Genomic DNA, 13,774 nt, shown 5'->3' with positions numbered 1-13,774 from the left:
AGTATTATCACACAATATCACAGACACTGAACAAAACTGTGCAGTTTTTTTTTTCTTTCACATTTACATTCAAGATCCAGTAACAAGAGCAGGTACTATGATAGAACCAGTAAAACTGAAAAGTAGTTTATGTAAAAATATTATTCTGAATATTATCCTCTATTGATGAAAGAAACCTGTTTAAAAAAGATGTTTGCATTTAGATATAAAAGAAGTGCCCTCAAAGAACAGAAAAATAAGTACTGAACTGGTTATATTAATTTTATAGGGGGAAAAAAAAAAAACAAAGAAAAAACAATTGGCAATTCTTTAAAAGTATTCTTTCAAAACTAAACCAGAAAAATAAAAATTAACTATCGGTCCCAGTTTCATTAACTTCTCAAAAGGAGGTGGAAGACAATAATTGCGGAAAATTCAAAAACAAAATTTTTTTATTTTAAATACTGAAGAGAACTTTGATAAATTAACCGTAAGCATGGACCATTAACTTGTGTTAGCTTTTACATGAGCCCTAAAACAAGGGCCATTATTTCTGTGGGAGTTAAACTTTTAGTCATGTGTCCTTAATGAAGTTCATTATTTTTGTAGATGTTAGCACAACTTTTAGACACAAACTCTAAAACAAGGCCAATTATTTCTGTGGGAGTTAAACTTTTAGTCATGTGACCTTAATGAAGCTCATTATTTTTGTAGGCATTAATGTAATTTTTAGACATGTATCTTAAACAAGACCCATTATCTTTTGTAGATGTTAACACAACTTTCAGACACAAACTCTAAAATAAGGCCAATTTTTTATTAAGATGTTTAAGTAATTTTTAGACATGAGCCTTAAAAGGAGGTCCATTACTTTTCTAGGCATTAACACAATTTTTAGACATGTGGCCTAAATAAGGCCTATTATTTTTTAAAGGCATCAAAGCAATACTTAGACATAAGCCCTAATCAAGGCCCATTATTTTTGTTAGGTGTAAAGGCGACTTTTAGACACAAGCCTTAATCATGCCCCATTACTTTTGTAGGCATTAAGGTAATTTTTAGACAAGAGCCCTAAAACAAGGCCCATTATTTTTGTAGCTTTTCAAGTAACTTTTACTGTAAATAAGGCCAAATGATTTGTAGAAATTGAAGAAACTTTTCCAAATGAACCCTACAAGGCCCACTAAGTTCTAGCTATTAAAGTAACTTCTACAACCAAACAATAAAGAAGGCCCTTTAATTTGGCACCTAATAATGCCATTTCAATAAATATATATATATATACAGTTTTGTATATTATTTCTAACCATTTCAAGACACTAAGCTTAATTAAATTTCCTGCAAAGATTCCTTTAGAAATTTGATGCAGTGTCTAAAAACACTCTTCACCAGCTAGGTAAAAAAATACTTAACTTTTGGCACCTTTACTTTTGACTAAAGCACAGAGAATGTACAAAAATTCATGGTTTAAAAATAGTTTATAAGATATTAAGTCTACATTTTATAAGTTAAAGGTCTGCAACTGGTTGGTCATTTCCTTCACAAGAGCATTAATTCTACTTCCATTCTGACTTGTACGAGTAACGGGAGTTGGTGGTGGAGTTAGAGCTTCGGCAGTCATATTACTTGAAATATTACAGTCACTCAAATTATTATTGACACCCTCGTAGCCTTTCTCGGCAGAGATCTTAGATAGCGATGTAGAACGAGCGAGGACAACTGGTGCAGGATAAGCCATGACAGTTACACCACTGACAGACTTAGACATGAACTGAGCCTGGTGGCCACAATTTTCAGTTAGGGTGTATCCCCTTGTGGCATCACCAGCACCTTGCATCATTGGGTTTCCAGTCATAGTAACTCTTACAGATGCAACCATGTTGGAAGGGCTCCCACAAACTACTTCACCGGCAGAGTTTGGCCTCGAAGAGTAGGACACTCGATTCTCCTGCTACCAAAGAACTACATTTAGAGTAAACACATGGGAAAAATTTTGACTAAAACATGCAATACCCTTGTATTTCTTGAATATATTATATACAAAATCTCTCAGTCTTTCACAGTTTAGAACAAATAATGTGTTTTTCTGCCACATATAATAGTAGTCACTAGTAGTAGCTTTTCTGTCACATGTAGTGATGTTTATAAATGTACTACATACACTGTTTTTCTGTCACATGTAAAAGTAGTCACTTGTAGTCATGTTAATACATGTACTACAATCTAAAATGATCAGTTTGGAGTGAAGAAACATTGTAATACAGAAGTAGAGATTCAGAACTTACTTAAATATTTCCTTTTGAAATTAAATGATATTAAGATTTGAATGACATACACTGATAATAAAGTTGCTTAATTAAATTATGAACGTAACTCTGTAAAAGGTTGTGACATACACACTGACCTCCAGTCACACACACACACACACACACACACAGTATAATGCTTGGAGACGGCTTGAATGGGTAAACAAAAAAAAAACTTTAATAATATAAGTTTAACCTAACAGCAAATGTACAACGTTTCGACAAGGTTTTGTCGTCATCGGGTACAAACACGGTACGGAAAGTCATGCAAAGCTAATCTACTAAGATGGGATATCACAGCGTAACTGACATATTTCAAACTAAATCATTCTTATAAAATATAGATAGGTGATACTAAAACATTTAAAATATACAAATTATAATGTCAAGAAAGAAGACTTCTGGTAACACATACAAAGAATATAAAAAACAACAACACAGCACTGCACTAATTTAATGAAAGTTTCCCCTCTAGTAAGAAAACATACAGCATACCTCCGCTGCTGCTCCATCGGAATGGGAGTTCTCTGGATGTTCTAACACATGAATGGGACCAGTTGTGGCCGCTTGATTTGTCGTATAAGCTGGTGTTCCTGGAAGAGGATTGGAAGAAACAGGGACAGTTATAATTTGATACATCTCGGGAGTGGAAGCCGAGGTACCAGCTGGTGGATGGGCAGCAGCTGATGGGTAGACACAGTGCGTGGGAACACCAGGTGTCTGTAGACAGAGACAGGAGGTTATTTTACTGATGGAAGCTTTTAATCAGCAAACTATTTCAATCTTTAAGTAATTAAATGCAATAAGTGTTTGGGGAAAAAAAAACACTGAAGTCTTACTTTCACCCGAGTCTGTAGCACATGTACTTTTACAATTCACATATTACCAGATCTTTGATGCACCTTATTAACAATTTCAATGAAACCAAATTAAAATTAGCTCAAAGCAGGCTACATAACTCAAAGTACCAGAACACTACTGACCATCATGCTTCTCAAATATATTCATTCACAAACTCGTACAAGGATAAAAAAAAAATGTAACAAAAACAACATTACAATATATTTATAAGGAGGAGACTCAACATGTTGACAGCCTTACTGACCCTGGCAGTCGACAGCCCAAATAACCACTAGGACTGTACGTGAGGATACGATTATATCTCTATTGATGTAATTTGTAAATATAGCACTAAAAAAATTACAGTTTATATCAGCGCAATTCAAACAGTTTGCCAGTGCAGTACTTCCCAGAAAAATGTTCACTTTTTCTAAATTTTTTTCAATAGGTACGATTAGTAGTTACTAGCACAAGCAGCTGACCGTTGTGCAGCATTTCTGCTAGTGTGAAGAATATATAGAAGTTACTAACCTGCACTTGGAACTACAACAGTAGCTGGGCTAATACGAACTATAATTAGTCCTACAAATAATCTTCAGTTTTTTGGTGATGAAATATATTCAATAATTGTTTTTTTTTTTTGCTTATTACACATTCGTATTCCTTGACCCGTGAAAAAAGACAAAATTATACTACTGTCCACCCTATCATTATCCCAGTGCTTAAGAGAACAATCTCTAGACATATATTCAAAGAGCTTGAGTTAATTTATTAAAGCTAATTTTTAATTATTATTATTCTGACAATACGATGAAGAATTTCATTTAGATATACCCCCATTGATGATGTTAAAACACTTTATAAAAATAACTTATTTATAATTTTGAAAATTATAAACAAAAATTTTTGATGCAAGACTTGGGACAGCTAACAAATACAAAAACAACCTATATAACAATAGAGAATCCTTGTGTTTGAATAATAAACTAGCTTTTCTAGGGGAACAATATTTTATTAGGAGACTTCATGATTTAATGAAGCTAAGTTATGTAGTTCTAATAAAAAACACTGTCCAACCAAAGAAGCTGGAATTTAAGTATCCAAAAACAGTCTAAGCTCTAACACATATTGTCAATATGTGACCCTTCACAAAGCTACACACATTATAAAAGCAGCAAAGTTTTGTAAGTCCTATGTTCGGAATAAACAATAAGTGTTATAAAAGAGGCAAGACCACATGAAACCGAGATCAACCTACTTATATTTTTTCGCTCGAATCTTATATTTTTTATACCAAAAAAAAAGAGTAACTGTTAACACATACTTAAATCAAATTCATATGTTACTGGATCAAAATGTCCATATCTTTTTTTAGGTGATGTCAGTACTATGAAGATACTAAAACGTGCATGTAGTTATCAACAGAAAAAGAGACACTGGCATTATCGAAGCAACATGTTCTTACCACATGGTGAAACTGGTACTGCTGAGGTAGATAAACTGGTTGAGCATAGACCATAGGGTAGGTAGCCTAGATTTTAAACCAATAATTTTATTACCAAAAACTATACATTAGCTTTCTAGTTTCTGAAGTATTACATGCTTAAGTTTCATTTAAAGTTGGAACTACAAAATGTGCTATTTAAATGTTTATAATTTTATCCTTTATATAACATTAATCACGTCAACACAAACTCGTATGAATATTGTAAATTAACACAATAAGATATAAAATAAAAAATACTATCAGTTGACAATAACGACACGAACATAGATAACAGAAATTACGTTTTAGCTTCCTAAAATCAATCATAAATTTCATTTCAACATCAGTAAGAACAATTGATGTTAATATTTGAAGGAAAAGCTATTTAATTTGTACGATACAAACACTGAATACAGACACATGAGCCTAGAGGCATGTTGTTCACCTGAGGCTGCTGGAAATGGTAAGTGGGTTCTGGGTTGAGGACAACAGAACCAGGATTTTGATAGACATATGGAATTCCATTATGGTAGACGATCACTGATCCGTTAGACACCACTGGAGTATCTAGAAAAGAACTAAAATCCTAAAACACCAGTGTAATAACACAGCAACTACATCTTTTCTGAACAACAGAAGTTACTGCTCAGTAAATTTACAGTAATACAACGAAATTCACCACTCTTCATACCATTAATGATTATTCTAATCACTAAATCTTATTATGTCAGTAAGTAAACATTACTATTTCACATACTGTTAACAAACATATCTTACTGTTTTGGAATATTGAAATTTAGCACCTAAACAATTTGAAATCTCTCTGCCGTGTTAAATGTTTTAAGGATGAAATATACCTTTTCTTACTATTCCCGATATGAAAAGTTTTACTTGTTATAAGCAATTACAAAAAATTAATTTATTCAAAGTTCTGGGTAACACAGCATAAGAAAATAGTTTATGATATAAAAACCTAAACACGAAAAGTCTCCCAGCTATAAAAAGTAACAACAAAGATGTGACGAAATGGGCAAATCCTCTGGTTGACAGTAACTACTACCTCCCATCACTAAGCAAGGATTGTTCAACCGGATAAAACATTATTTCGTAAGTTCATTGAATCTGTAATGGTAACAAATATGAGTGATGAAATACAAATAATGTAAACAATTTTTTTAAATGAACTTGTTTTTATTCAAAACTCTAATGATCAAACTTAACACTGTTATATGTGAAGGAGGTTGAATGTCAGCAAAATCTGGAAGCACCTTTGGCAGCAATTACTGGTGTGAGTCTTTTTGGATAGATCTCTACTAGCTTTGCACAGTGGGATGGTGTAATGCTTGCCCATTCTTCCTGGCAAAATTGCTCCAATTCTGACAAGTTTGTTGATGGACTGCAATCTTCAAGTCTTGCCATAAATTTTTTATTGGATTCAGGTCAGAATTTGAATGGGCCATTCTAGAACATTCACTTTCTTCTTCTGAAACCACTTCAGTGTGGCTTTGGCCTCGTGCTTCGGGTCATTGCCCTGCTGAAATGTAAATTTTTGATCTAGTTTTAGATTCTTGGCTGACTCAGGCAGGTTTTCCTCTAGGATTCACTTGTATTTTCCACTATCCATCTTCCCTTCAATCCAGATAACATGATGGTGCCACCATCATGCTTGACAGTTGGGATGGTGTTGATTGTATGCTTTGTTGTGTTGGGCTTGTGTCAGATGTAACACTTTGAATTTAAGCCAAAAAAACTCAATTCTTGTCTCATCTGACCACAAAACCATCTGCCACATGTCTGTAGTATCATTTACATGCTTTGTCACAAACTTTATACAAGATTTAAGATGATTCTTTTTCAAAGGTGGCCTCTTTCTTGCCACTCACTCATACAGGTCAGCTTGGTGTAGGGACTGGGATATTGTTGATGTATGAACACTGACTTCCATCTCAGACGTGGAACTTTGCAAACCTTTCAAAGTCAATGTTCGATTCACAGTGGCATTCCTAACCAGTTTCCTGCTTACCCGGCTGCTTAGTTTACAAGGGCAGCCCGATCTGGGTAGTGACTGGGTGGTATGAAGCACACTCCACTTCTCAATGATGGACTTCACCGTACTCAAAGCGATAATCAGCAACTTTGAAATTTTCCTGTAACCTTCTCCTGATCTGTGCTTCTCTACCACTTTATCCCTAACTTGTTTGGAAAGCTCCTTGGTCTTCATGGTTGGTTTGTCGTATCATTATACGAGTTCTGACTTGAACAGAAGCATTTACTCTGAAGTCAAGTTTAACCACTTTTGATTACACACAGATAGAGACCATTACACTAATTTTGTGACCTTTCAAACTAATCTTTTACACCTAAACCGATTTACGGTTGCCATAGCACAGGGGGCTGAATACTCATGCAATTGAGAATATTCTAATTTTCTTTGAAAATTTAACTTACTTACATAATAGTTTTTTTAGATTTCATAGTTTGGAGTACATTGTAAACATAAAACCCCCTTTGAAAGTTTCATGATTGGAAGCTCAGATGGCAACAAAATGTGGAACTTTGAAAGGGGGGTGAATAAATTTGCAAGGAGCTGTATGTTGACTTTTAGTTACCAATTTTAATTATTTTAATGAAAAAATAAAATCTATAACTTGCTAAAGCTAAAAAACATGCGAGTTTATCCGAGATTTTAGAGGTTATCTTTACTTTTATGCATTATCAGACATGTCTTCATAATTTGCAACAAAAGTGATAGAGTACAGTAATAGCTTTATAATCCAGCACCTGCCAGACTTTAGTAGTGTAGAATAGGTGAAAATTCCTGTTATGAATGTGTCCCCTACAATATTTTTCTAGTCTTAAGTTTAATGGGAAATTTATAGATAAATCAAAACTTACCATAAACTCTGGTGAAGGGCTGGAAACAGAAAACAAGTCGTATCATTACTATTAGTCTTTATTACAACTAAGCAAAAACTTGGAAAGATAAATTTGAATTAAATCCATGTACAAACTACAGATATTTATATGTTCAAATAAAAATGTTGAAGAGCCAAATGAACGTTCTTACTTTTCAAATCTATTGAGCTACACTTCAAAGAACTGATTTAAGTTGAAAATTATTCCGATAACTTTGTGTGGTACTTAGTTACTATGAGAATAAAATAATGTATTCAGGAATTTATCAAAATGATTTTCTTGTTTCATGATTCCAAATAATAGCACAATATTTGCATTTTCTTCTTAACTGAAGATCAATCCATTAATATCTTCTAGTGTTTATTCAGAGAACTAATATATTTTGCCGTAAAAAAATGACCGATTCTTGTGCTTTATTGTTCGTCTGGAAAACATACATTTGTGATGATATTTGAACCCTTTATCATTACTACTCCAACTCTTTTGCATAGAAAATGTTTTTCCAAACTAAAAATATCTGCCAGTGATTCAGTTTTTTAATCTTTTACACAACCCTCTTGATCAAATGGCCAGACTAAGTGACCCCCCCCCCCTTTTTGTAATCATAGAGAGAGAACAAAAGGAAATGTTTTGAAACAAACCTGTTTCTTCACTGCTGGTGCTATGTTTAATTTTCTATCCTTTAATACTATGTTCTCAGCCTACAGGAGTAAACCATTTATTAATTAAAAGCACGAAATAAGGACTGGATCAATCTCAACAAATACACAAGAGTATACAAAACATATATCAACTAAAGAGTCCTGGACATACACAAAATGTGGGTTTTCAAAATCTTTAAATTTCATTAGGTGATTACAATGTGGTAAATATCACTATGAGAAGTATAGGTAACTTAACAGATTTTCATTCAAATATTAATGTAATGCATCATATATTCTCTGTCAATATTAAACCTTGCAAACAATAAAAAAAATATATAACTAATAAATATGTGTCTACTCTACCCTTTCAAATACTGACACACAAACCTTGCAAACAATAAATATCTATATAACTAATAAATATGTGTCTACTCTACCCTTTCAAATACTGACACACAAACCTTGTAAACAATAAATATTTATATAACTAATAAATATGTGTCTACTCTACCCTTTCAAATACTGACACACAAACCTTGCAAACAATAAATATTTATATAAGTAATAAATATGTGTCTACTCTACCCTTTCAAATACTGACACACAAACCTTGCAAACAATAAATATTTATATAACTAATAAATATGTGTCTACTCTACCCTTTCAAATACTGACACACAAATCTTCATATTAACCTATTAATGTTTTATTTTACCTACTGTCACAATGGTACCAAATGTAAATGGAGAACCAGTTGTTTAAATATTAAACCAACAGTCATTTGAAGAGTGATAATGTACGTTAGAATAATAAACCAACAGACATTCGATCAGTGATAATGTATATTAGAATAATTAACCAACAATCATTCGATAAATAATAAACAAACAGACATTTAAACAGTGATAATGTATGTTAGATTAATCAACCAACAGACATTAGATCAGTGATAATGTACGTTGGAATAATCAACTAACAGACATTTGAAGAGTGATTACGTATATTAGAACAATAAACCAACAGACGTTAGATCAGTGATAATGTACGTTGGAATAATCAACCAACAGACATTTGAAGAGTGATTACGTATGTTAGAACAATAAATCAACAGTCATTCAATCAGTGATAATTTATGTGAGAATAATAAACCAACAGACGTTAGATCAGTGATAATGTATGAGATTAATATACCAACAGATGTTAGATTAGCAATAATGTATGTGAGATTAATATACCTACAGACATTAGATCAGTGATAATGTTCATAATGAATTAAATAACTAACAATCACTGTGACAAGAATCTTTTATCACAAAATATGAACAACAATTAGTTGATTTAGTGACAGCCAGATATCCAAGTTCTCTGTAACAATGGTGTATTGTTTTCTTTAATAACAATTATTTTTAACAATGAATTAGTTTATTTAGTGACAGTGTACTAAAGCCAGATATCCAAGTTCTCTGTAACAATGTTGTATTGTTTTCTTTAACAACAATTATTTTTAACAATGAATTAGTTTATTTAGTGACAGTGTACTAAAGCCAGATATCCAAGTTCTCTGTAACAATGTTGTATTGTTTTCTTTAACAACAATTATTTTTAACAATGAATTAGTTTATTTAGTGACAGTGTACTAAAGCCAGATATCCAAGTTCTCTGTAACAATGTTGTAATGTTTTCTTTAACAACAATTATTTTTAACAGTTTGTTATTAAGCACAAAGCTACACAATGGACTACCTGTGCTGTGCCCACTAAGGGTATCAAAATCCCAAATTTTAGCATTATAAGCCTTCAGACCTACCACTGAGTCTATTTAATAAATATCCCAATTTTTGCTAACAATTCTATACTCTTTTCTCAACCTTACTGACTCTGGCTAGTTATGAAGCACCCCCTTACTATACAGATAACACCAGTCAACAAAGTATGAAAGGCATGTACAAATGTAACATCTAATACAATCCTGAAAATGTTATCTTTAGTCACAAAATAATGCTTTATTTTCAGCAACAAAAATTCAGTACTTTTAGTAGAGTATCCTCATGAAAATTTGTACACATTTTTAATTACAACAGCTTAAGATAAAAAAAAACAAACTTAATCCTAAGTTATAGTACCTAAAAATACCATATTACAACAAGGGTCATTCAAAAAAAGTCTTTAAAAAAAACCCGAAACAAGCTAAAAATAGTAAGATTAATTTAATATGAGAATAATTAATCACTGGGCTCATTAATTGATTAGCAAATTCCACTAATTGCTCAGCTCTACTCAGAATTAATTCTTGACCATAATAAACTTAAGAGATATCATTCATTTTATTTATTGATAACCTTCATTATTCAATAAATCATAGTTTAGGAATATTTTATGTAAAAAAAAACATACAGTGCCTCGGGAATTTTTTGTATGTAAAACCTGAAGCTAGTGTTAAACATTTAAAATCTCAACTACAAACTAATTAGGTTATATATGAAGAAGATCACTGAAATATGTTGACTTGAATCTTTTATATGATTACAGTTCTCAATCCATACACTGTCAAATTATTTCAACTGGAGAGAAAAAATCTTAAAATCTAATCTTAGGTCAATGAAAAGATTAAGATAAAACCATGCCTTACCACTTTTTGTGCCTGTTTAGCTTCTTCTTCAGTTTCAAATGTTACAAAACCATACCTAAACAACATCAATAATAGGAACATTTAACTTCTAATAAGTCTGGCTATCAAAATGTCTCTGCTAGCTAAAAACAAAATAATTGAATATTAAGTAAAGGATTTTTACAGATTAATAAATTAATATCATATATATTTGTAGAACACAATTAACTCCATAAAGTTTTAGATTCACTGTTATCTGCCTAACCAGAAGCCAAAACTGATAACCATGTGACCCTGACGATTGTCCTCAAGTATACGCTCTTTTTTCATTCTTAAGAAATTGTGATTAAAAGAAAACTAAACATCTAGATCAAAACTAAAACCTATATTTATTAGAATACAGTGAAACTTTCGTTGGATATTCTGATTGTTAATGTAACCATTTTATTTCACAAAGGTTTGATAGAGTTAGGATATTTAGGTTAGTTTAAAAATCAAATTCTAGGGACGTGCAGATACAGAAAAGTACGATACTTCATCAGAGGTGTATCACAATACAAGAACTTATTGTGAAAAGAAATTTATTATTAGATAGTGCTTAGCAGAGGTGTAGTGGAGTGGGAATATGCAGGCAGTGTATCTGGACTTTTTCAGCCGTACCACCACGGTTAAATTCATTCCGACACTTCTATATTTAGCACTACACCATTGGTTGTTAGTAATAGCATTGCACCTACACGTTACATGTAAACTGCAAACATGACAGCAAGTTCAGGAAACTGTTGAACATTAGATAGGGCAAGAGTCATTGTAATATAGTTATATTAAACACGTAAAAAAGAGATTTACATTTTTATTCTATATTTAAAATTATTTAATCTACTAAGAAGCCTTAGTCGATAATTTATTGTCAGTAGCTTAACACTATTTAAGTATAAACTTCTTGCACAAAACTGGAAACTAGCTTCTTTTACAGCAATATCTGTTTCAGTTCACCAATGGAACTATACAAGGATAAGGCTGATCTCTGTATGACCACAACAAAAGAAACTAACTTCTGAAAATGACAGCACAGTTTTATTAAGGATAAGACTGATCTCTGTATGACCACAACAGAAGAAACTAACTTCTGAAAATGACAGCACAGTTTTATTAAGGATAAGACTGATCTCTGTATGACCACAACAGAATAAAAGAAACTAACTTCTGAAAATGACAGCACAGTTTTATTAACAATTAATAACCATTTACTCAATGGAAATGTGAAGTGATGAGGAAGGATGAGTGGTTACAAAGAACAGAATAACACTATACAATACCATCATTGTTGTGCAAACTTTTAAGGTATGTTCTGACAGAAGAGTTGAAAGTTTGAAAGAGTTATGTGCACTCTTAAAATAAAAGATGAAAAACAAGAAGCTGTCATTTCAAGCTTATTTAATCAGAAAAATAATAGTTCTTCCTGTTTATTTCTATTATAATTAAAGTTAGCCTTTCTTCTCGTTAAATTATAAGATTATTAGCAACTGCAGTTTCTTTTGGGGTTTGAACAAATAGTTATGTCGTACTTTAGTTTCATACGATCTGCCTGCATCTTACCACACACACAGTTACATTATTTACAAATATAACCAATGAGTGTTATTATGCTTAGGAGACATTCAGTAAAATGTTTAATTCATGCATGTAGGCTTAACTGAATCATAAAATTAAAGAGTTAACACTAATATAATATTATAAGTAAATATGAATAAAATGGAAACATGTAACTACCAAAAGTATTTTTGTTAGTTGAAGGAGTGATGAAAGGATCTACCACATATTTTATATAGATGGTTTAATACAATGTTTTTATAATAATGAGCATTTAATAATATATTTTATAATAGCTGTATAAAAGGAAAATTACAAACATATGATAACTTAATATATTTTAAATGACAATACTTTTAACACCAGAAATTTGTATCAAATGAATATTATACCCAGTAACCAGCACATCACTATTACATACTATACTAACAATGAAAAAGTATTCATTTTAGGTATACCATCAGTTAAAAAATTTCTCATATTTCCAAAATATACTAATTTTTATACAACTTGTTTAACTCTTTTGATTGGAAAAATGGAAAAATTATAATCCTAGAAAATAAACAAAAATCAGACCCTTTGGAAACTCCGTTACGATCAACAATGATCTTTGTAAATTTTACACTGCCATACTTTGAGAACAAGCTTCGGAGATCTTCTTCTGTTGTCTATAAAAAAAAAGTACGAGATTTAGTCAAAACACACGATGTACTATGAAAATTACATGAAGTTATGAAAGCTTTGTTTTTGTTTGAAGTTAAGCACAAAGCTACACAATGGACTATCCGTGCTCTGCCCACAATGGGTATTGAAACCTTGTTTCAAAGGATCAAGTGTTAAGTTCAAAAATTCAGAAAGTCTAAGCCAGACAGTAATGTTTTATAAAAATTAAATTCTGTATTAAAATATATATATATATATATATATTATCTTGTGTTTTATTAAAACAGAATCATGAAATTCAAATGTTGAACCAACTGAGATTACTTGTTTTATAACAATATTATTTTAATATGAAATAAAGCTATACAATTTCAACACAAGCCAACTCAGGTAATTTTGTTTCAACACAAGCCAACTCAGGTAATTTTGTTTCAACACAAGCCAACTCAGGTAATTTTGTTTCAACACAAGTCAACTCAGGTAATTTTTGTTTCAACACAAGTCAACTCAGGTAATTTTTGTTTCAACACAAGTCAACTCAAGTAATTTTGTTTCAACACAAGTCTACTCAGGTAATTTTGGATAAACAAATTAAATTCTACAGCTCCACCATAAAGGTAATTATAAAGAAAACTTGAATTTAAAATTATATCTAAAAGACTACTTGTTCCAGGAGAGGTAACTTTCTCCATAGTTTAAACAAGACTGGACATGGTACAGAGTATTTCAGAGTTATACAA

General features: G+C 31.6%; 1 protein-coding gene across 1 annotated transcript; it reads right to left on the bottom strand.

Annotated features, from left to right (window-relative positions):
• Positions 1-533: 533 nt before the first annotated feature.
• Positions 534-13,039, bottom strand: LOC111088966 (polyadenylate-binding protein, cytoplasmic and nuclear-like; the record flags this gene model as incomplete). The annotated part of the gene is made up of 8 exons (XM_022400426.1): positions 534-1,930; positions 2,781-3,005; positions 4,591-4,656; positions 5,057-5,178; positions 7,507-7,525; positions 8,169-8,228; positions 10,800-10,854; positions 12,948-13,039. Coding segments are annotated over 8 exons (1,089 nt in total), but the record flags the coding sequence as incomplete, so codon positions are not given.
• Positions 13,040-13,774: the final 735 nt, after the last annotated feature.

This window comes from Limulus polyphemus, unplaced genomic scaffold (assembly GCF_000517525.1).
Source record: "Limulus polyphemus unplaced genomic scaffold, Limulus_polyphemus-2.1.2 Scaffold4880, whole genome shotgun sequence".
Taxonomy (NCBI): domain Eukaryota; kingdom Metazoa; phylum Arthropoda; class Merostomata; order Xiphosura; family Limulidae; genus Limulus; species Limulus polyphemus.
The sequence above is the reverse complement of the archived record's forward strand: the minus strand, read 5'-3'. Positions and strand labels throughout refer to the sequence as shown.